The sequence below is a fragment of the Prionailurus viverrinus genome, chromosome B4 (assembly GCF_022837055.1).
Source record: "Prionailurus viverrinus isolate Anna chromosome B4, UM_Priviv_1.0, whole genome shotgun sequence".
Classification (NCBI taxonomy): domain Eukaryota; kingdom Metazoa; phylum Chordata; class Mammalia; order Carnivora; family Felidae; genus Prionailurus; species Prionailurus viverrinus.
Window position 1 is genome coordinate 17,444,889 of NC_062567.1, and position 24,035 is coordinate 17,468,923.

At 37.5% G+C, this 24,035-nt stretch overlaps 1 protein-coding gene across 1 annotated transcript in view; it reads right to left on the minus strand.

Annotated features, from left to right (window-relative positions):
• Nucleotides 1-22,945, minus strand: part of DNAJC1 (DnaJ heat shock protein family (Hsp40) member C1) — a 226,776-nt gene extending 203,831 nt beyond the window's left edge. The window contains exon 1 of the mRNA XM_047866500.1: nucleotides 22,417-22,945. Coding sequence (XP_047722456.1) covers nucleotides 22,417-22,629 — 213 coding nt within the window. The 5' untranslated portion in view covers nucleotides 22,630-22,945. The remainder of the gene's footprint in view (nucleotides 1-22,416) is intronic.
• Nucleotides 22,946-24,035: the final 1,090 nt, after the last annotated feature.

Genomic DNA, 24,035 nt, shown 5'->3' on the forward strand with positions numbered 1-24,035 from the left:
TTCCCTACTCATGCTCTGTCTCTCTCTGTCTCAAAAATAAATAAACATTAAAAAAAAATTTAAAAAAAGAAATATGTGTATTCTGTTCTTGGGTGGAGTGTTGCACAGATGTCAGTAAGGTCAAGTTAGTTGACAGAATTATTCCAGTCTTGTATATTCTCATTGATTTTCAGTCTATATTCTATCATTTATTGAGAGCAGGGTACTAAACAATTATTGCTATCTATTTTTCCATTTAAATCTGTAAGTTTTTGCTTCATGTATTTTGGAGTCCTGTTGTTAGATGTGTTTACTGTTTACTGAATTTACTGTTGTAAATTCTTGATGAACTTACTGTTGTAAATTCTTGATGAATTTACTGTTGTAAATTCTTGATGAACTGTCCTTTTTATCACTAGGAAATGTCCCTCGCTATCTATAGTAGGAAATATTTTTTGTCTTCAAGTCAATTTTGCCTAATATATCAGTATATTGGTACATTGCTTAATCTCAGTATATTACTAACATATTATTACTGCTTATACCATCCTTTTATATTCAATCTACTTGTATCTTTGAATCTAAAGTGTCTATTGTAGAAAGAATACAGTTGGATCTTTTTTTAATCCAGACTGACATTCTCTATGACTTTATTGTTCAAGCTAGTCATATTTAATTTAGTCACTGATACGGTCGGATTTACATCTGCCATTTTACTATTTGTTTTCTATATATCTCATGTCTTTTTTCCCCTGTTTCTTCTTTATTGTCTTCTTTTTAGTTACATAGCTATAGATATGTCCTAGTGCTCCATTTTACTTTGTTAGCATTTTTACTATATTAATTTTTTAGTTAATATATACTATATCAGTTTTTTAGTTTCTTAATGGTTGCTCTAAGGATTATCATATATATTGTAACTTATCAAGATCTACATCAGATTAATACTAACCTTTTACTGAAAATATATTGAAACATTGCTCCATTATAGTTCCTTTCTCCTTTCTTTATGCTGTCACTATCATATACAGTAATCTTTATATGTTAAAGCTCAATAATATAGTTTTATAGTTATTGTTTTATGTAATCGTATATCTACATATTTATATTTTCTATATAGATTCACATTACTCTCTGGTTTCATTTCCTTTCAGTCTAAAGAACTTCCTTTAGTATTTCTTGTAAGGCAGATCTACTAGCAATGAATTTTTAATCTCTGCTTATCTGGAAATTTCTTTATTTTGCTTTCTTTTTGAAAGTTAAGTTTGTAGGATATAGAATTTTTGGTTACATTTTTTCTTTCAGAACTTTGAATATAATATAACACTGTTTTCTGGTCTCCATTGTTTCTGAATTGAAGTCCGTTTTTAATCATACTGTCATCCTGTATGGTTTTTAAATTCTACTTTCAAGATTTTCTCTTTATTTTTGGCTTTCTACAGCCAAAATCTACCGTGATTTGCTTAGGTATGGATATCTTTATATTGATCCTTCTTGGAGTTTGTTGAGCTTCCTGGATGTGCACATTAATATTTTTTTTAATCAAATTTGGTTAATTTTGAAGCATTCAAAATACTTTCCCTCTTTTTCTCTCTTGTCCTTCTGAGATTTTCATTACACAGATTGTTGATATGCTTGATTGTGTCCCACAGGTTTTTGAGACTGTTTATTTTTCTTATTCTTTTTTCTTTTTGTTTTACAAACTGAATAGCTTCTACTAATCTATCTTCAAGTTCACTTACTCTTTTGTCATCTTAAATCTGCAGTTGATCCCATCTAGTGAATTTTCATCTCAGCTAATGTATTTTTCAACTCCAGAATTTTCATTTTTTTAATTTCTATTTTCTTTTATATTCTCTACTTGCTGAATCACTGTCATCATACTTTTCCTTAGACACGATTTCCTTTATTTCTTTGAAAATATTTATAACAGCATCCTGGAAGTTTTGCTTGCTAAGTACAACAGCTGGGCCTATTTAATGACAGTTTCTATTGATTTCTTTTTTACCCTGAATACAGGTCACTTTCATGTTCTTTTGTATCACAAATTTTATCAAAGACTGGATATTTGATAATATACTGGAGCAACCTTAGATTCTGATTTCCCCCCTTGCACTGGGGCTTATTCTGTTTTTGTTTGTTTAGTGACCAGCTAGGGATTATTCTATGGAGTCTGTCTTCTGTGTGGTGTGCTGCTACTGAAATCTGTGCTCAGGATTTTTTTCCTCCCTTGTTTTTATTTTTAAGCTTGCTCAGCATAGTAATGATTCGTCAATCATTAGCTAGAGGTTGTGCTCAAACATCTCAAGCCAGTAAAGCTTCCACTTTTTGATGATGGGTCTGCATGTCAGCAAAGGAACACATTCATAATTTAAGCATTTTATAAGTCTTTTGAGGTTCTTACTTTCTGTTTGACCCCTTGTGTCTCATCTGCACATGCACAAGACCTCTTGTTCAGCCAGGAATGTGTGAAGGTAGGGCATTCTCCATTCCCTCCTGAATGTGCATGCAGCCTTGTGGATATGCACAGCCTTCCAGATTATAATGGAGAGGTGGGATGTTATCAAGGCCCACGTGACTGTCCCATTCTCTGGATCTCCTGGTTAATTTTCTGACTACTCTGCTGGGTTACTGCTTTCTCTATCTAGGATCACAATCTCAGGGAGGCTGTGATCTTGGCCTTCCCCATTTGTTTGCCACCAAGATAGCCAGTACTCCTGACGGTACTCAATGGCTAGAGAATCTTCTGCACTTCACTCCAAATCAAGTCAGCTCTTCCACCAGCAGTGGTGGAAACTTGCTCTGCCTTGGTAGAACTACCTCACAGACAGAACTGGAAGGAGGGGTGAGTGCAATCTCGAGCAAAAATGCCACCAACTTCCACTTACTTTACCTGAAGTTCACCAGCTTATTTTTTAATTAATGCTTCTCAATTTGTCATGTGCCTTTGTTCAATTTTCAGAGTCCTGAAATAGTTGTTTCAGCATTTGGGGGGGAGGGGGGGAGGAGACTTGCTGAGCTCCTTACTCCATTAATCCAAAAGCCTTGCCTCTTATCTTTCACCTTCTTTCTCTTTCTCTTTTAAAGGAGCCTCTAAACTATGGCTTCCAAATATTTTTGGTCATTAAACTATCTGTAAAAAATTTTTAATTTTAATATTTATATTTAAATTTCATATATATTTATTCTCTAACTTACATGTAGCCATGAGTATACCAATATATGGTATATTATAAAACACACATGAAGACATAAAATTTTAAAGGGTAAAAGAAATATAAGTGAATAAAGCTTTACATTTTCTTCCTGAGCCCAATAACTATCTTTTACACCCTGGGCAAGGTAAGTACGTGCTCCTCCATCCAGAAATCTAAACCAGGGACAGGTCATTTTTTGCTGATCCTTTGCTGATGCCTGCAGGAAGCCAGCACTGTCCGATAAAAATATAATGCAAGCCACATGTAACTTTACATTTTCTAGTAGTCACATTAAAAAGGGGAAAATTTTTGAAATAGGTAAAATTAATTTCAACAATATTTTATATACACCAATATATAAAAATATTCTTTCCAACATGTAATCAATATTAAAAATTATGGACATATTTTACACTACTTTTTCTACAAAGTTTTCAAAACCCAGTGTATATTTTACATGTGCAGCACATCTCAATGAATAAGCCAAATTTTTGATGGCTAAAGTGAAATGTAGTCCTACCCAAACAATAAAACTGTGTTTAATAGGAAAATATTTTTTACTCGTTCAGTTTTAAAATTTTAATTTTAGTTAATCAAGATTAAATAAAATGTAAAATTAATGTTCTTAGTCAAGCTACATTTCCAGTGCCTGATGTGCCTGATGTCATATGTGGCTATGGGCTACAGTACTAGACAGCACACTTCTAAACTGTATGCACTGTGAGGATTGAAGAAATTATAATATGCCTATAATGTAGCTGGTTGTTCAACAGTATATATAATATGCTGTATATATGTGTGTAAGCATTCAGAAAAATAATAAAAAGTTAAGAGGCATCAAAGTGTGGTCTCATCCTCAAGACGTATTAGTTGGCTTTCTTGGCTAGGACATCGTGGTGTTTGTTTGCTAAAATGAAGAACTATAGCCACACCATACTAAGTATATTTGCAACCATAAAGCTACTTTGACCCAAGCTACTAATTTCTCAAGTGACTAACATCTCAAACTATGATGAAATAGGTTTTGATCCACTGAAATAAATATTAGAAATTATTTGATATTTTTAAAATAACAAAATAAATGGATGGGTTTTTTTAGTCTAAAGTTGTCTGTCCAATTTCCCACTTATAATTATAAATAGGTTATAGGTTAAAGGCAACGTAAAAATACCCATTCAATTTATCTAATAAATATGAAGATATGTTGTTAATGTAGTTTATCTGTGATATAATTATATAGCATTCTTTTTCCAAAGAAATAGAATGTACATGGGTATATATTACTAATATTAACAGAACTCTAAAAGGAAATATTCACCCCTAAATGAATTAATTCTACTAATCCCACAACTCACTGTTCCCATTAGTCCATGTTACTGCCCCACTTTTGTGCACATATATAATTCCTACAAAATTATAACTAAATGTGAATATAACTTGGCATTTGGCTTTTTTTCACTTATATTATAAGTATTCTTCCATGTTGTTGCGTGCTTTTCACATATAGTATTTACTGAAACATTCTCTGGTTAAAATTTGATTGTTTCCAATTCTTTACTATTATTAGTAATACTATCAAAAGAACTAATGGATTAACAGATATAAAAAACAGGCTTTGTTATCAGTTTTGTAACATAATTTAGATAGTTTTGCATATTCTATGCTATCACAAAAACAAAGGTCAAGAAACATTGCTGCAGAGACAGGGTTGTTATCCACATCAGAAAACCAACAATGACTGTCTGTAAGTGAAACGTCTTTTAAAAAGCTCATTATACCACGGTTGCCTTCCACGTTTGTATCTTTAAACACATCCTTCAGATTAACAACTAAGTATTAAATGTATATAATAATTACAAAACAAACATATTCCTCAAATTATGTGTAAACTGATTATAGTTAAGTGCTATGAATCCAAAATGAAGGACGCTTTACCTTTCCTTGTAAATCTGAATTGTATACTTCTTTCCTTAAAATAAATCATTTATTGAAGCTTCGGTTAAGGATCATTCAATTCCATGAAGTTAATATCCACTGAAATTCTATGATTTTAGTACTGTCATCAAGTTAATTACTAAAACAGTTTTCAGTGAGGTTAACTCTCACTGTCCTATGGTTTGTTTTTTGCATCTTTGAAGACTGAATATAAGAGAACATAAAGTTATTTAGGCCCAGAAAGAGGTTTTGAAAATTTTTTATTTTATTTTAGAAAGAGAGAGCGCGCACAAGTAGGGGAGAAGGGCAGAGAGAGAGCATCACAAGCAGGCTTCACACTCACATGGAGCACGATGCGGGGCTAGATCCCACGCCCCTGGGATTACGACCTGAGCTGAAATCAAGAGTCAGATGCTCAACTGACTGAGCCACCCAGACACCCCCAGAAAGAGAAAGAATTCAAGAGGCTTGCAAGTAGCATATATTTACAGCCAACATATATACGTGCATATAACTTAACTTTAGGACCATTCATTTCCCCCAACAATGGTTTTGATGACATGTATCTTGACTTGCACTATCTTTCTCTCCACCTGGCATATTTTTCTCGCTAAGGTTCAAGACAAAGTTGAGAACTCTCCTCCGAGCATCTCTAATAACAGGACCATATACATCACTCTGAGGTCACAGAATCTACTTATTACCATATTCAAAACCTTGTGAGATTCAAGTACTTTAGAAATGTTACTTGACTGTTTTAGCACCCGGACTTGGAATAAAATCCAGGAATAGTGGTCAGAAAGTGAACTGTCTACTGTCCCTTTCAATACCTAATAGTCTTTTATAGTGCTGTGAATAATAGGCCTGATTATAGTTCTGGATGATAAATGGTTAAATGTTCTTAGATAACAGGAAAACTGGCATTAAAAATAATAATTATTATAAAAGAAATGAAGCTTTTAAAAATATTCCAGGGCTAAAGTGGCACTGCAAGAACTTGAGGGACTTCCTCCCTAACCCCACTCCAAATACATACCAATGATACGATTTAAAAAGAGAAAACTACCAACACATAGCCATGATAAAACCTAGTTAAGTATCTCTGTAGACAAAAACAAATGGAAACTTGTAGCCCCAATTAGCGCTTAAGGTATAGTCCTACCGGACTCCATACCTACAAGTAGGCAGTGCATGAGAAAACGGACTCTCAAAGAGTAACGAGGACTAAACATTCTCTACAAAAGGCCTGGGATCAGAGCCAGGCTCAGTGCTTGAAACCAAGAGTTGCAGTGGACTCTACCACCTGTGGGGGGAAAAAGGTAAAAAGTGAAAAGGCGACTACCTGAGGCCACGACTTATAAAATATCACATATCCTAGATGGTAAGACACCATGGTTTCGGCCCCGCAGCCGAGACCAGGGTAAGCGATCCGCAGGGCTGGTAGCTGGATCTGCAGTGGCCCTAATATAACCTCAGGAGGGAGCCCTAAGCTGCCTATAGGAGTAAAAGCCACAGTGAAGCCCCTAGGGAGGGCTGCACAGAAAGGAGAAACTCCCACTCAAGATGAACTTAAAAACTAAAATACTATTGAAAGAAAAATAACATTTTAATCATGAAAGAGAAACTACTTCCTTCAAGTTGAACTACCTATGTGTCGTTCTTTATAATAATCTCCAAGTCTAAAAGATTTTTGTATCACAATGATAGGAAGTCTGAAGTAGACCCACAACCCGCACAACTGCACACATGGGTCCTGCTTTAGGACTCTGTAACAACATCTGGGTACAATTTTAATTAAATTAATCTTGTGGTCCATATTATCAAGGCTGGCATTCCCCAAATCATATCATGTTTTCAACTTTTAGAAATGTTCTGTTGCTGACTTTGATGAGCCCAGCAAATCATTTATAGTCATCTCAAATCATGCTGGATGTAATTCCAAGAAAACATAACTATGGTGGCTTAGGTCTTCTCTAGGGTGGATGTGGTACATATCTAAAGACCATGAAAACAAGAAGACCCAAGGTTGCCTGTATATTTTCTTTGTAATAGCTTTATTGAGGTATAATTGACATACAAAGAATTGTGTGTATGTGGTTTTTTAAGAAACCCTACGATTGTAGAGAGAATCAACAAATTACTATTTTCCTTGTGCATTTTATTTTAAGGCATTTCAGAGCAATAATTTAGAGGGAATATATATTCAGGGGAGCTCCAAAGGAAAAATGCAAATGAAGCTGAAATTAGATATAAGAATTATGATTTTGGCTTTACATAACAACATTTCCACTGAGTACTATTATCTAAAAACTTAACAGGTTGTTTCATAACCCCACTGTTAGACATAAATAAAACAGGGTGGGTGACCATCTGTTGGGAGACCTATAGAAGAGAGTCCTATATGAGGAAATAGGTTAGATACTGGTGAGATCTCTTCCAATTTCAGGATTCTATTATTGGTTTTTTCATTTTTGTTTTTGTTGGGTTTTTTTCACTCAACATAGAATTCTTAACATCTCTGACCTCAGTGTAATTTCCTTCTTGTACCAAGATTATTTAAAACAACAATAGCTAGATATGAGAATCATCAACATTAAGATCTACTTCTTTTCCTCAACTGTGTATGAAATTACAAAAGGTAAAGTCAAAAAGATCAGCAATTAATTATTCAGTCTAAAGGAAAGAAATACTTATTAGGAACTATGTAGAGGAGGCAGAGGCATCTAGTAAAACAGGATTATTTGGAATCCCTGATTGATATTTAAAGAGCCAAAATACTGGCAAACAAACAGAGGTGCATCTAGAAATCTCCTTTGAAAATCGTTTAATAAAAAGACAAAATAATCAAAATAGATGCCAGTAGAGAATACAGTGACTGTTTCATAGCTAACAACATATTTGAAGGATGAGTTTCAAAATAAATAGAAAGAATGAGCGAAGGTTAAAATTACAGAACACTGGTGAATTCCTGGTTAAAGCAACATTGAAGACAATCCATTAAGTTAATAATACTTGAAGAATTATCAAACAGGCAAAACAGCAAAAGTAAATAACCAATTTGAATTAGATTGATTACTTTAAAACACCCTTATTAGTAGGCAGGCCTCTATGCATGGACGTTCAGAACCCACTGTCCTTAGAAAAGCAGCACGACTATACTGACAGCCTTTATAGGCCAAAGAAAAGAATGGAAAAATGTACAGATAACTAACTAGGAAAATGAGATTTAGCACAACTCAAACAATCTAAAAACAAAATAAAGCAACAAAAACTATGCTCAGTTAAAATGCAAAAAAAAAAAAAAAAAAAAAAGAGAAAAAGAAAAAAGAAGAGAAAGGAAAAAAAGAAAACTACAAACTATATCCTGACAAAATGGAAATAGTAATTAGTGATTTTATCCAAAAATATTTAAATCTATCTCTACAACACAGAAATGCTAATTCTCTAAACCTGCGCTTTCCAAAGTGGTAGCCATTAGCCACATTTGAGCACTTAAAACATGCCGTTACAGGGGCGCCTGGGTGGCGCAGTCGGTTAAGCGTCCGACTTCAGCCAGGTCACGATCTCGCGGTCCGTGAGTTTGAGCCCCGCGTCAGGCTCTGGGCTGATGGCTCAGAGCCTGGAGCCTGTTTCCGATTCTGTGTCTCCCTCTCTCTCTGCCCATCCCCCGTTCATGCTCTGTCTCTCTCTGTCCCAAAAATAAATAAATGTTGGAAAAAAAAAAAAAAAAACAAACATGCCGTTACAATGCAGAAACCAAATTTTTTATTTTATTTGATTAATTTACATTTAAATTTAAAATGTATTTGATTTAGTTACTGGAAAGCTTTTAAGGATGCTTGGAAAAATGAGTACATGAATCTACTTGTTAGCTGTACATTTTATGAAACCTCATGCAGATCAAATATTTTCTATCAAAGTTTAGTATCTGAAGTATAATACAAGTATAAATGTAAAATACATACCAGATTTTGAAGACAGTAAAAAAGCCACAATGTGAACTATCTCATTAATGAGCATTTAAAATGTGATTACATGTTAAAATATTTTTGATACACTGGATTAAGATACTATTAAAATTATTTTAATGTTTCTTTTTCACTTAAAAAAATTTTTTTAATGTTTATTTCTTTTAGAGAGAGACAGAGTGCAAGCAGGGGAGGGGCAGAGAGAGAGGGAGACACAGAATCCAAAGCAGGCTCCAGGCTCTGAGCTGCCAGCACAGAGCCCGAGGTGGGGCTCGAACTCATGGACCACGAGATCATGACCTGAGCCAAAGTCAGATGCTTAACTGACTGAGCCACCCAGGCACTCCTACTTAGAATTTTTATATTTATATATCCAAAGTTATTTGTATTCCCTTCACACAGAGGATTGATACAAATTCTTTGTGTTACTGCAAACCATGGCAATGTTTAATGGTTATTCCATCATTAAGAATGAGTAAGTAACCAAGTATCTGAAGGACACGAATTCATCAAAGACTTACTGATTCCTTTAATATTCAGATTTTCACAGTGATACAATAAATAATGCTTTTGCATCTATGAGAGCTAAATAAGGATCTTTAGTATAGCAAAGATTTTAGTAAGGCTAATGTTACACATCTATTATACGTATGTATGTGTGTGCATATCTGCATACACACACACACACACACACACACACACACACACACACACACACACGCTTACAAATTTTCCCCTGGAAGAAAAAATCAGAGCTATGTGCCTTCATAGTGCTTTTCCAATCTTTCTTATTTCATGGCATTTCACAGAAAATTGTATTTGTAAAGACACACTGGAGTAAACTGTTAAGGCCACCCAAGGGAAAACACCATTATCTAAGCACAGTTGCTTGTAGCACACCAGTTGGGAAGCTTGGTTTTAAAGGTTCACCCAAAACACTGCAAAAATCTCTGACCCATGTTTTATTTTCACCTGCCTCAAATTTTATTTTTACTTATGCCTACAGTTGTGAAAACACAACCCCTCAACATTTTTACTGACAATATCCAAAGAAGGCCACAAGATGGAGATATTACACCATCATCATTTTTATTTGTAATTTATGCATTTTTCCACATTCCCCCCCCCCATGCATTTCCTACTTTCTCACCTCAGTGGTATTGCCAGCTATTGTCCCTATCCCTAACACTTACTCTGATTCCTCTGTCACTCTTCTGTAACAAGCTTTGTTATAGAAGTATTATATGAATATTATATGAATACTTTCTTAATACTAAAAGCAGGCGAATTATTTTCTTCTAGCTCTATTTTTCTACCTCTCTAAAATTAAGGTAATCTTTATATACTTTTCTCCTGTAGGTAAAAATCTTTTAAAAATTTGCTACCCACAAAGTAATAAGCATTCTAAAAGTCATTTACTAGAATACATTGTTACTTTGTAAGGCTATATAGATTTACTTCATGTAGATATTGCTCCAAACTTCTCTGGAACACTTCTTTGAGAACAGTCCTTAAATCAGTTTATGAACCTTACATTAAATTTATATTCAGATCTTTTTATCAGTCCAAACTGTATTTAGCCAAGCTTGCTAACCCAATTTAGTCACTGAACTTAGCTCCAAATGACTATTAGGTATAGCTAAAAATCAAATCCATCTTAAAAACTTACTGCTAATGAGAATAATCTGCCAAATACGCTGCAGGCTTTGAAGGTGATTCAAAATAAGTGGTTTCAACAATAGTTTGAGAGATGGCAGCATTACTGAAAACCTCTGACACTTCCCACAACTAATTTAAGATCAATCTAATTTGCTCTAAGTTAAACCTCATATGCTACTTCTAAAGGCATGATATAAAAAGTCACACATTAATTCTGTGAACTACTACAGATCTTACACAGCATGGCAGTCATTTAAATGTCTAAGCTAAAATGCTTTAAACACAAGAAGTCTATTTCCCATCATAAATTAAAGATCCATTAAAAATACCGTAAGATATGATACAATCTCTACAAGTAAAATCACAATTTCCAGCTACATTATATGTACATGTTAACTTTCTCAAATCGAATTTAGAAACCAACTATTAACCAAAACACCACTTAAAGTCAGAAAAGAACCTAAATACTAATTTTTTATCTGTTAACTAAAAGCGTGGTCATATAAGATTTGCAATATTTTTTAATTACAAAAAGTCAGAAGCTTCCTGGTAATGTATAAATGTATATAATGTATAAATGGTCACGGGACAGTATCCTTATCTTGATCCATTTTAATGCGGCATGAATAAAGTCCTTAAAAATTGACTGGAAATAAGAAGTCTCTACCTTCCTTCGTAGGCATGTAGATGTACCCTATGATTTCCCTATGATCTCTTTGGACATTCCCAGTAAATGACAATGATCTTTCTGGTCTTAACTTGTTTTGACTACTGCTCATTATACATGCCACAGTAAAGACTCAGTAAAGTAGCTTTTTAAAATTATTGTGCCTTTAATAATCAGGAGTTGTGTGTGTTCCAGAATTTGTTTAACTAAGGAAATTATTCCCTCTTAGAATTTAGTGTTTGCGCTCAGCAGCATTTTAATATTGCTTCTTTTCCATTTTAATACTGCTGTTTATACTATGATACCCTTTATTTAATTCTTAACCTCAGACTCTTATCCTCAACAATTACTCTTTACCTTTAACAATTCAAATTCTATTAGCTGACTGTGTAGCTACACAGAACTTTATGCTTACTGCCTCACTGGCACTAAAATGGGTGTCTAATAATGAAACACATATTCTCTCTAACCAGAAATGTAGAATGTGGCATACCCTTGCTTTTGCAACATGCCCAATTACAAATGAGATTGCAGTTCATGGATGATATTAAGCAGAAACACCTACTAAATGAATTGTTGAATCCTAACCTTACTTACCTTTTTTTAATGTTTTTATTTACTTTTGAGAGACAGAGAGAGACAGAGCATGAGTGGGGGACGGGCAGAGAAAGAGGGAAACAGAATCTCAAGCAGGCTCCAAGCTCTGAGCTGTCAGCACAAAACCCAACGTGGGGCTGAAACTCACAAACTACAAGATCATGACCTGAGCCTAAGTTGGACACTTAACCAACTGAGCCACCCAGGCTCCCCTCTACCTAATTTAATGTTAACAAGGATTTGAATGAGATCCAAATTCTAGATTAAGTTTCTAATTAAGTCCTAATGACACTCTTCAAAATTTCAGTAAATATAAGTTAGAAATCCAAACATTTAGCTCTTAAAACAGAATACTATGATGTTACTTAAAACACAGTAATCATTTCAGCTGGGCTTGAGACAAGAAGACTTCAGGGAGACCCTTACCAACCACAGGGATAAAAGAGTTAAAAAAGAATCAGTCAGGGGGCACCTGGGTGGCGCAGTCGGTTAAGCGTCCGACTTCAGCCAGGTCACGATCTCGCGGTCCGTGAGTTCGAGCCCCGCGTCAGGCTCTGGGCTGATGGCTCAGAGCCTGGAGCCTGTTTCCGATTCTGTGTCTCCGGCTCTCTCTCTGCCCCTCCCCTGCTCATGCTCTGTCTCTCTCTGTCCCAAAAATAAATAAACGTTGAAAAAAAAAAATTAAAAAAAAAAAAAAAAAAGAATCAGTCAGAAGTGAAAAACTGCAATAACTGAGACTGGAAAAAGGCTTGATGCGATGAACACAAGGCCGGAAGAGGCAAAAGAATGAATAAGTGATATAGAAGACAGAAAAATGGAAAATAATGAAGCTAAACAAAAGAGAGAAAGAATAATTGTGGAACACAAGAATAGGCTTAGGGAACTCAGTGACTCCACCAAATGTAATCATATTCATATCACAGGAGTGCCAGAAGAAGAGAGATAAAAGGGGGCAGAAAATTTGAGGAAAAAATAGCTGAAAAACTTCCTTAGCCTGGGGAAGGAAACACACACATCCAGGAGGCACAGAGAACTTCCATCAAAATCAACAAAAGCTGGCCAACACTAAGACCTATTATAATTAAATTTGCAAAATATATGGGATGCTCATGCTGGGTGCAAGTGTCCAACTCTTGATTTCAGCTCAGGTTATGGTCTCACGGATTCGTGAGTCTGAGCCCCACATCGGGCTCTGTACTTAAAGTGGGGGGCCTGCTTGGGATCCTCTCTCTTTCCTCTCTCTGCCCCTCCCTCACTCTCTCTCTCTCAAAAGTAAACTTATTTTAATTTGCAAAATATAGTGATAAAGAAAAATTTTTATAAAGAAAATATCTTAAAAGCAGCATGGCAAAATAAGTCCTTAACTTACAAGAGAAACCCATAAGCCTAACTGGAGATTTCTCAACCAAAACTTGGCAAGCCAGAAGGGGGTGGCATGATATATTCAAAGCACTGAATGGGAAAAGTCTGTAGCCAAGAACATTCAGAATAGAAGGAGAGATAAAGATTTTCCCAGATACGCAAAATCTGAAGGAAATCATGACCACTAAACCAGCCCTGCAAGAAATATTAAAGGGGACTGTCTGAGTGGAAAGACCAAAGGGGACTGTCTGAAAGGAAAGGCCAAAAGTGACAAAGACAAGAAAGGAACAGAGAAAATCTCCATAAACAATGACAAAACAAGTAATAAAATGGCATTAAATACATATTTATCAATAACTACTCTGAATGCAAATGGACTAAATGCCTCAATCAAAAGACAGAGTATCAGAATGGATTAAAAAAAACAAAAACAAAAAATAAAAAAACCAAGACCCAGCCACACGCTGCCTACAAGAGGTTCATTTTAGACATAAAGACACCTGCAGATTGAAAGTGAGGGGAAGGAAAAACATTTACCATGCAAATGGATGTCAAAAAAAAAAAAAAATCCATAGTAGCAATACTAATATCAGACAAACTAGATTCTAAAACAAAGACTATAACAAGAGTTATAAGAACTGTATATAAGAACTGTACCATGATAAAGGGGACAATCCAACAAAAAGATGTAACAATTGTAAATATTTATGCATCCAATATGGAAGCACCCAAATACATAAAACAATAACATACGTAATGGAAATAGATAATAAATAATAGATAATAATACAATAATGGTAGAGGACTTTATTTTTTTTTTAATTTTTTTTTTTTAACGTTTATTTTTGAGACAGAGAGAGACAGAGCATGAACGGGGGAGGGGCAGAGAGAGAGGGAGACACAGAATGGGAAGCAGGCTCCAGGCTCTGAGCCATCAGCCCAGAGCCCGACGCGGGGCTCGAACTCACGGACCGTGAGATCGTGACCTGAGCTGAAGTCGGACGCTTAACCGACTGCACCACCCAGGCGCCCCGAGGACTTTAATACTCCACTTACCTCAATGGACAGATCATCTAAACAGAAAATCAACAAGGAAACAATGGCTTTGAATGACACACTACACCAGATGGACTTAACAGATATATTCAGAACATTTCTCCCTAAAACAGCAGAATACATATTCTTTTCAAGTGTAGATGGGATGTGTAGATCACATACTAGGTCACAAATCAAACCTCAACAAGTACAAAAAAGATGGAGATCATACCATGCATATTTTCTGACCACAACACTATGAAACTTGAGAACAATCACAAGAAAAAATTTGGAAAGACCACAAATACATGGAGGTTAAACAACATACTATTAAATAATGAATGGGTCAACCAGAAAATCAAAGAAGAAATTTAAAAAATACATGGAAACAAATGAAAACAGAAACACAACAGTCCAAAATCTTTGGGATGCAGCAAAAGCAGTCCGAGGAGGGAAGTATATAGCAATATAGATAAAAAGCTAATAAACAGTCTAGCTTTATACCTAAAGGAGCTAGAAAAAGAACAACAAACAATGCCTAAAACCAGCAGAAGGAAGGAAATAATAAAGATTATGGCAGAAATAAATGATATAGAAACTAAAAAAAATAATAATAAAATAAAATAAATAAAATGATAGGCCAGATCAACGAAACCAGGAAGTTGTTCTTTAAAAAAAATTAACTGATAAATCCCCAGCCACACTTACCAAAAAGAAAAGGACCTAAGTAAATAAAATCACAAAGAGGAGAAATAACAACCAACACCACAGAAATACAAACAATTATAAGAGAGTATTATGAAAATCTATATGCCAACAAAGTAGACAACCTGGAAGAAATAGATAAATTCCGAAAAACATATAAAGTACCAAAACTGAAACAGGAAGAAACACATAGAAAACGTGAACAGGTCAATAACCAACAAAGAAATTGAATCGGTAATCAAAAATCTCCTAATAAACAAAAGTCCAGGGCTAGATGGCTTCACAGGCAAATTTTACTAAATGTTTAAAGAGTTAATACTTACTCTCAAACTATTCCAAAAAATAGAAAAGGAAGGAAAACTTTCAAATTCATTCTGAGGCCAGCATTGCCCTTATATGAAAACCAGACAAAGACTCCACTAAAAAAAGAAAACTATAGGGGCACCTGGGTGGCTCAGTCAGTTGGGCGTCCAACTTCAGCTCAGGTCATGATCTCACAGTCTGTGAGTTCGAGCCCCGCGTTGGGTTCTGTGCTGACAGCCCAGAGCCTGAAGCCTGCTTCAGATTCTGTGTCTCCCTCTCTCTCTGACCCTCCCCTGCTCATGCTCTGTCTCTCTCTGTCTCAAAAATAAATATAAACATTAAAAAAAAATAAAACTATAGGCCAATATCCCTAATGAACATGGATACAGAAAATCTCAATAAAATACTAGCAAACTAAATCCAATAGCATATTAAAAGAATCATTTACCACAATCAAATGGGATTTATTCCTAGGCTGCAAGTGTGGTTCAATATTTGCAAATTAACCCATGTGATATACCACATTAATAAAAGAAAGGATAAGAACCATATGATCCTTTCAGTATATGCAGAAAAAGCACTGGACAAAGTACATCTATTCATGATAAAAACCTTCAACAAAGTAGGTTAGAGGGAACATACTTCAACATCATAAAGGTCATATACAAAAAACCCACAGCTAATACTATCCTCAGTGGAGAAAAACAGAGTTTTCTCTCTATGGTCAGGAACAAGACAAGGATGTCCCCTCCACCACGGTTATTTAACAAAGTATTGGGGGGGGCGCCTGGGTGGCTCCGTTGGCTAAGTGTCCCACTTCAGCTCAGGTCATGATCTCACAGTCCGTGAGTTTGAGCCCTGCGTCAGGCTCTGTGCTGACAGCTCAGAGCCTGGAGCCTGCTTCGGATTCTGTGTCTCCCTCTCTCTCTGACCCTCCCCTGCTCATGCTCTGTCTCTCTCTGTCTCAAAAATAAATAAACATTAAAAAAAAAACACACAAAGTATTGGAAATCCTAGTCATAGCAATCAGACAACAAAAAGAAATAAAGGCATCTAAATCGGTAAGGAAGAAGTAAAAGTTCCACTATTTGCAGATGATATGACTCTATATAGAAAACCCGAAAGCGTCCACCAAAAAATAGCTAGAACTGATACATGAATTCAGTAAAGTCTCAGGATACGAAAATCAATGCACAGAAATATGTTGCATTTCTATAGACCAATAATGAAGCAGCAGAAAGAAAAACCAAGAAATCAATCCAATTTACAACTGCACCAAAACCCATAAGATACCTAGGAATATACCTAACCCAAGAGGTGAAAGACTCTTAAAACAATAAAACACTGTTGAAAGAAACTGAAAAAGACACAAAGAAATGGAGACATTCCATGCCCATGGAGTGGAAGAACAAATATTGTTAAAAAGCCTACACTACCCAAAGCTATCTACATATTTAATGCAATCCCTATCAAAATAACACCAGCATTTTTTCACAGAGCTAGGACAAACAATCCTAAAATTTGTATGAGACCACAAAAGACCCCAAATAGCCAAAGCAATCCTGAAGAAGAAAAGCAAAGCTAGAGACATTACAATTCTGGACTTTGTGTCATATTACAAAGCTGTAGTGACCAAGACAATATGGTACCGGCACAAAAATAAACACATAGGTCAATGGAACAGAAAACCCAGGAATGAATCCACGACTATATGGGCAATTAATATGCAACAAAGCAGGAAAGAATATCCAATGGAAAAAAGACAGTCTCTTCAACAAATGGTGTTGGGAAAACTGGACAGCAACATGGAGAAGAATGAAACTAAACTACTTTCTTGCACCATACACAAAACTAAATTCAAAATGGATTCAAGACCCAAATGTAAGACCCATTAAAAATCCTAGAGGAGAATACAGGCAGTAACCTCTTTGACATCGGCTGTAGCAACTTCTTACTAGATATGTCTCTTGAGACAACTGAAATAAAAGCAAAAATAAACCATTAGGACTTTATCAAAGTGAAAAGCTTCTGTACAACTAAAGAATTTATCAACAAAACTAAAAGGCAACCTATAGAAGGAAAGAAGATATTTGCAAATGACATATTAGGTTAAGGATTAGTACCCAAAATATACAAAGAACTTATCAAACTCCCCCCCCCCAAAAAAAACCCAAATAATCCAATTAAAAAATGGGCAGAAGAAATGAAAAGACATTTTTCCAAAGAAGACATCCAGATGGCCAACAGGCACATGTAAAGATGCTCAACATCACTCATTATCAGGGAAATACAAATCAAAACCACAGAGATACCACCTCACACCTGTCAGAACGGCTAACATTAACAACTCAGACAACAGACGTTGGCGAGGATGTGGAGAAAGAGGATCTCTCTTTTTTTTTTTTTTCAACGTTTTTTATTTATTTTTGGGACAGAGAGAGACAGAGCATGAACAGGGGAGGGGCAGAGAGAGAGGGAGACACAGAATCGGAAACAGGCTCCAGGCTCTCAGCCATCAGCCCAGAGCCCGACGTGGGGCTCGAACTCACGGGCCGTGAGATCGTGACCTGGCTGAAGTCGGACGCTTAACCGACTGCGCCACCCAGGCGCCCCAAGAGGATCTCTTTTGCACTGCTGGTGGGAATGCAAACTGGTGCAGCCACTGTAGAAAACAGTATGGAAGTTCCTCAAAAAGTTAAAAATAGAACTACCCTATGATCCTGCAACTGCGCTACTAGGTATTTACCCAAAGAATACAAAAATACTAATTCAAAAGGATACTTGCACCCAGATGCTCATAGCAGCATTATCTATAATAGCCAAATTGTGGAAAGAGCCCAAATGTCTATGACTGGTGAATGGATAAAGAAGATGTGAGATACACACACACACACACACACACACACACACACACACACACACTGGAATATTACTCAGCCATAAAAAAGGATGAAATCTTGTCATTTGCAACAACATGGATGGAGCTACGGAGTATTATGCCAAGTGAAGTAAGTCAGTGAAAGACAAATACCAGATCATTTCACCCATATGTGGAATTTAAGAAACAAAGCAAATGGTCATAGTGGGGGGGGAGGGGAAGAGAAAGAGAGAAAGCAGGAAACAGACTCTTAACTATAGAGAACAAAGTGATGGTTACAGAGGGAAGGTGAGTAGAGGGATGGTTTAAACAGGTGATGGGGATTAAGGAGCACACTTGTGATAAACACCGGGTGTTGTGGAGTGTTGAATCACTAAACTGTACATCTGAAATTAATATTACACTGTATGTGAACTAGCTGGACTGTAAATAAAAACTTGAAACACAGGAATCATTTTTCACACTCATTAATATAGAACTCACTTTCACAAGTGTTTTGATGAAAACAAAAAAAGGTTTTTAAAAACATTCATAACTACAGTTTCACTGTAAAGTGGGCTATGGTACTGCTTCCAATCAAAAGTTTCTCTTTTCACAACTCTTCTCTTTCCATCTCTGCACATTTCTATACAAGATAATATTTAAGTGTCTACTATGTACCTAACTATGAAGTAAATGAAGATACCATACCATTTGTCCTAAAAATGAGGCAACTAACTGTCCAAGGTTATAAGTCAGAAACTGGCCTAGTCAAGTTCTAAAAGTCATCAGTCATTCCAATTACAGAGTTCAGAGAGTGACTGAGCCAACTATTTTAGAGCTGGTGGAAAAGGGGATAAAATGGATGCTACATTCAGTCTCTATCACCCCTGGCTTCTAATTGGCATATGGATATCACAAAAAACAATTTATATTGACTGCCTCCAATTCTTGCCCTTCTTTCTCTCCTAAACCCAATCTAACCAGGCTATTGATCTCACCACCACACCCAAACAGCTCCTGCTGGGGTAGCCAATGGTCCCCACACTGTCATATTCAACAGTCAATTCTCCGCACTCACCTTATTTTAATCACATCAGCATTTCTCCCACTTGATCATTTTCTCCTCTTTAAACTACTCTCTTTACTTGACTTGAAAGAGACCATCTTTTTCTTGGTTTGCCTCCTCCTTCACTGGCTGGTCCTTCTCCATCTCCTTTGCTGGTTCTCCCACCTCTCCCTGACTCAAAGTTTGGAACTTTTTCCTGGTAACTCCAGACTTACATAACAAACTGTCTATATGCCAGGTCCACTTGAATGTTTAAAAGACACCTTAAATTTAGCATGACCCAAACCAAATTTCTGATGTTCCCCCAACCAGACCTGCTTCTATACCAGGCTTCTCTGTCTCAGCACCTGCAGTTAGACAAGTATTTTATTTAGTTACTGAGGCCAAAAGCTTTAGAATTATCCTCAACTTTTTCTTTCTCATATCCCACATTCAAACAATCAGTAAAATTCTGTCAGCACTTTGTTCAAATTAAATCCAGAATGTGACCAGATTCATTCCTACATTCCATACCACAAAGTATCTCACTAAGAAACGACATATATACAAACGATCCTCAACGTGACAATCATTCTGAAATTTAAGTCAAATCATGTACCTCTTGTTCAACTCTCCAACATGGATCCTCAACCTACTTATAAGTAATAGCCAAAGTCCATGACTCTGATCTCATCTCCTATTACCGTCCCCCTGGTTCACCCTGCTCCAGCCACGCTGGCAGCCTTGCTATTCCTCAAACATCATGCAGGCTCTTGCCTCAAGGTCTTAGCATTTACGGCCTGCCTTTCTTGAATGTTCTTCCCCAACTTGTGAACATGACTCACTCCCTTCCTCCTTCAGAGGCCTTTTCTGACCTCCTGACATTTATATTTACTTGTTTGGCCGTTTACCATTAATTCCCCCCCCCCCCCCAACTAAAAAGTAAGTTTCATGAGGCTAGGGGGTTTTGTTTTATATACTAGACTAGTGCTTAAAATTCAGCGGGCACCAAATAAATCTCTGTTGAATAGACAGCAAAACTGATGAGTGTATACAGCCAGGTTGCAACTCCGAGTAACCTATCTACTTTGTCCTGGTCCCTCATGTCTGGCTAGTCACCAAAAGATTGATTGGCTCTGAAAATTACACATTCAGGACCGAAAAGAGGTTGCATTTGTCTCTACCAAACTTCTGGTCCCCTGAAAGTCTTCCAAGAAAGTTAAGATTCAATGTAATGTAAGGAACTTCTTCCAATCAGTGTCTCTGCTTGGGTAGAATAAAATTTCTTCTGTCATTCTTTCCAATTTCAACACAACTAGATAGAGAAACACAGATGAAAACAATTTTCAGGATCCTTCTTTTCAAATTCTACCTTCACATAGAATCTTCTTGATTATCTATGCTTCTTTATTTTCCCATCTTTGCCGATATAGTTAAGTGCTCTGGTTGTTCACACTGCCTAATTAACTCTGAAAGTAAACTGCATGAAATTATAAATGAAAATTCTACGAGGGTTCACATGCAAGCTAGATTATATAATCTAAATTTTAAACTACTGCTACTAAATTTCTGTAGTCTTTTAAAGGGGCTTAATTTCCCTTGTGTAACTGGAAAGCATCTTCATAACTTTGGACAGGTTACATATAACAGGTTATATATAACCCTGAACAGAGTTTAACCAATCATGATAAATTGTAAAAAATATTCTTGATTTTTAAGGCATTCTTAAAAGTCTTCAGAGTTATATTTTCACTAATGATTTTAAACATATTGCATGATCATTTACTCTGAAAATGAGGTATATTTTGTCTCCATAAGTAGGAACTGGCACCAAGTGAAGATAATGAATATAGACAGACATCACATAATTACTTGCATGTAAGAATCTGAAGTGTGAATGCTTACGCTTTGTAACTCTTACACAAATGAAATCGTTAAAATCACGGTGGCATGGCAAAATTTTATATTCCATTCCATTTCATTTAAACGTAAATTTCCATTTAGTGTTAAGTTCAACAGGCCATACAAATTTATGATAACCTATAGGAGGAAAATGTACGTTTCATACCTAGTCATGTGAAGAGTACCTTGATGACAATTATTGGCAAACCTTATTTTTTTAACCCACGTAACTATTCACAGCATTTTTTGAAGGGTTCAGTCAGATCGTGTGAAATCCTGTCTTTCACCCCATAATCCTTAAATCAGTGAAATGTCATTTTATTTGTCAGTAGGTTTCAGATAGAGATTGGATATACAAGCTCACTCACGACGCCCAAGGTAGGAGGTAAAGATCAACAAACGGACCTTACAAGTTAGTCTCAAGCTAAAAAAGAAAAGGAAGAGAAAAAGAAAGAAAACAATCCTGTGCTGCTGGTTGGGCTTCTCTTCCTGTAGCACCCAAAGCGCCTCCGATGCCCAGAAAACTTAATAGATCCCTCTAATCTAATTCCAGGACCAACACGGTGGAGGTTTCAAGATCCTCCAGGTTTCCAAATTGTGATACGCACCCCTGCCCAACAGGCTAAAAAGTCCAAAGTACAGCGCAAGAAAAACTTCTGCCACACGGACGCCAACCAAAATGCGTTCCTAATCTTCCCGGAAAGGAAGAAGCAAGGCAGCAGCTAAAATAAAAAGTGTAACCGGGTAGGTGAAAATTTAGGGGAGACATGACTTTCTTTCCACATTCAGGGGCCAAGAAAGGAAAGGTGTCAAAGGTCTACTTATACCATTCTTCCTTCTTCCTCCAGCACAGCTGGGTGGAAGGATCCTCCGCAGAATGGCAGAGGAAAGAGAAGGTATCACCAGCCCAGGGGCACCGTCCAACCTGTCACTGAGACCGGATCAAGAGGAGCACGGCGAAGAGGCACTGGGGGAGGGGGACAAATCCTGCGGTCAGGGTTCCGAAGAGACCCCGGTGGGCCGAGCAGAGGAGGACAGCCAGAACCCAGGCTAACCAAGCCCTGGCCGCGGTGCCCGGCTCCCTCCGAGGAAAGCGGGTCAAAGCCCTCCCCACCCCCTCCCTTCCGCCCGGACCTGCACGTTTCTTTCCTCGAGCGGCCAAAGGAAGCGCAGCATTTGGGCCGGCCGGCGGCCCCGCTTACCTGCTCCACTCCGAGGAACTGGTAGAAGTTGAGCTGCACCTCCTCCACCAAGTCAAATAACTCCAGGTCTCCACTCTCCCAGCCGTGTGCCGGCCCTACAGCCGCCAGCAGCAGCAGCAGCAGCAACAGTAGTGGCGGCGGCGGCGGGAACCGCACAAGCCGACGCCAGCGGCGCCGAGGAAGCCGGGCCAGCCGGGAGCAGGTAGCCGTCATCGCGCTGGGCTCGGAAAGGTCACCCGCCTTAATGTGCCGTCGGCCGAGACCGGGGACGTGGCGGGCTCCACGGGCTGTGGGAACAGTGCCTGTCAGTCAGAAGCACGGGCAGCCGCACCGGAGAAGCCCGCCCGGCGGTCCGCCCCAGCGGCAGGGCAAAGCTGGGCGAGGCAGGGCGGCAGGAGCCTGCGGATTCAGCGGCGGGAGGGCGGGCGGGGCCGCAGGAGGCTCTACCTTCCGCAGACCCTCACCCCTAGGCCTACAAACAGCTGTGAAGCCAACGCCGGGCGCCGTGGTTGCCGAGGAGGAGAGGCTTCCCCTCGCTTCAGCCAATCCCAGGCCTCGCTTCCGGTGACATCACGTCTCCTAGCAACCGCGGGTGGGTGGGCGGAGCCGGAAGTAGGGAAGCCGGGCGCCCCCTGATCGGGGCCTGTGAGAAAAGCCTTTCTGTAGCTGGTGCTCACTGAGAAGCACACAGATTAAAGCACATAGGCATCGCGCGTGTACCTGGAACATACTAATTATAAATTTCCCGCGAAACATCCACCTTTTTAGTCCCCCTCCCATACTAAAAACTAAGAACATATTTGAAGACTGATTTATTGATTATGGCCCCTGTTCCATGCATTTCATGATACCGCCAACATAAAGTTATAGGAGAAGGGGCAAATCTAGTGCGTTGTCTAGATTGTCCTTTATGACAGAGGTAAAGCAGAAATGGAATTCAGACCAACACAAAAACTACACTTCTAATGAAGATTTACAGGCAAAATACCATAAAATAGGCAGATTGGTAGAATTAATAATGGGCAATCATGGTCTTAAGGGAAGTGCCGTTTATCCACTTAGTCCATTTCTAATTGGGGTTCCTTTCCCAACTGAGATGTTTTTAAAGGCAAAAAGGCTTAAAATCTCCTTTCTGTTTCCACCAGTGTCTTACCTTCTAGTCCTATGTTGCTTCTGTTCGCTATCTTTTAAATGTTTTTCCTCTACCACTACGGCTTTCTCTTGCATGAAACCTTATTTTCTTAGGCATCTCACACTTCTCTTCCCTAACCCCCGACTCTTGTTGAGGAAGTAGAGGGAACAAAAAAATGCTTGTATAACAGGATGCTTGCCCAGTTTTGAAAATTTTACACTACATTTTTCCCATCTTAGACCTGGCCAGTTAAGTTAAGCTCAATAGGGGAGTGATAAAACTACTTGCACTCTTATAGTAAGAATATGTTCGATAAAGGTTAGAAAAACAGTATCTAGGAAGTAAATCTTAAGAAATCCTTTTATTAGTATACAGCTTAAAACAATTTTTAAATAGTCCTAAACGAATGCAAGAATATCTTGCTTTAAAATGTATATGCTTGGGGCGCCTGGGTGGCTCAGTTGGTTAAGCATCCGACTTCGGCTCA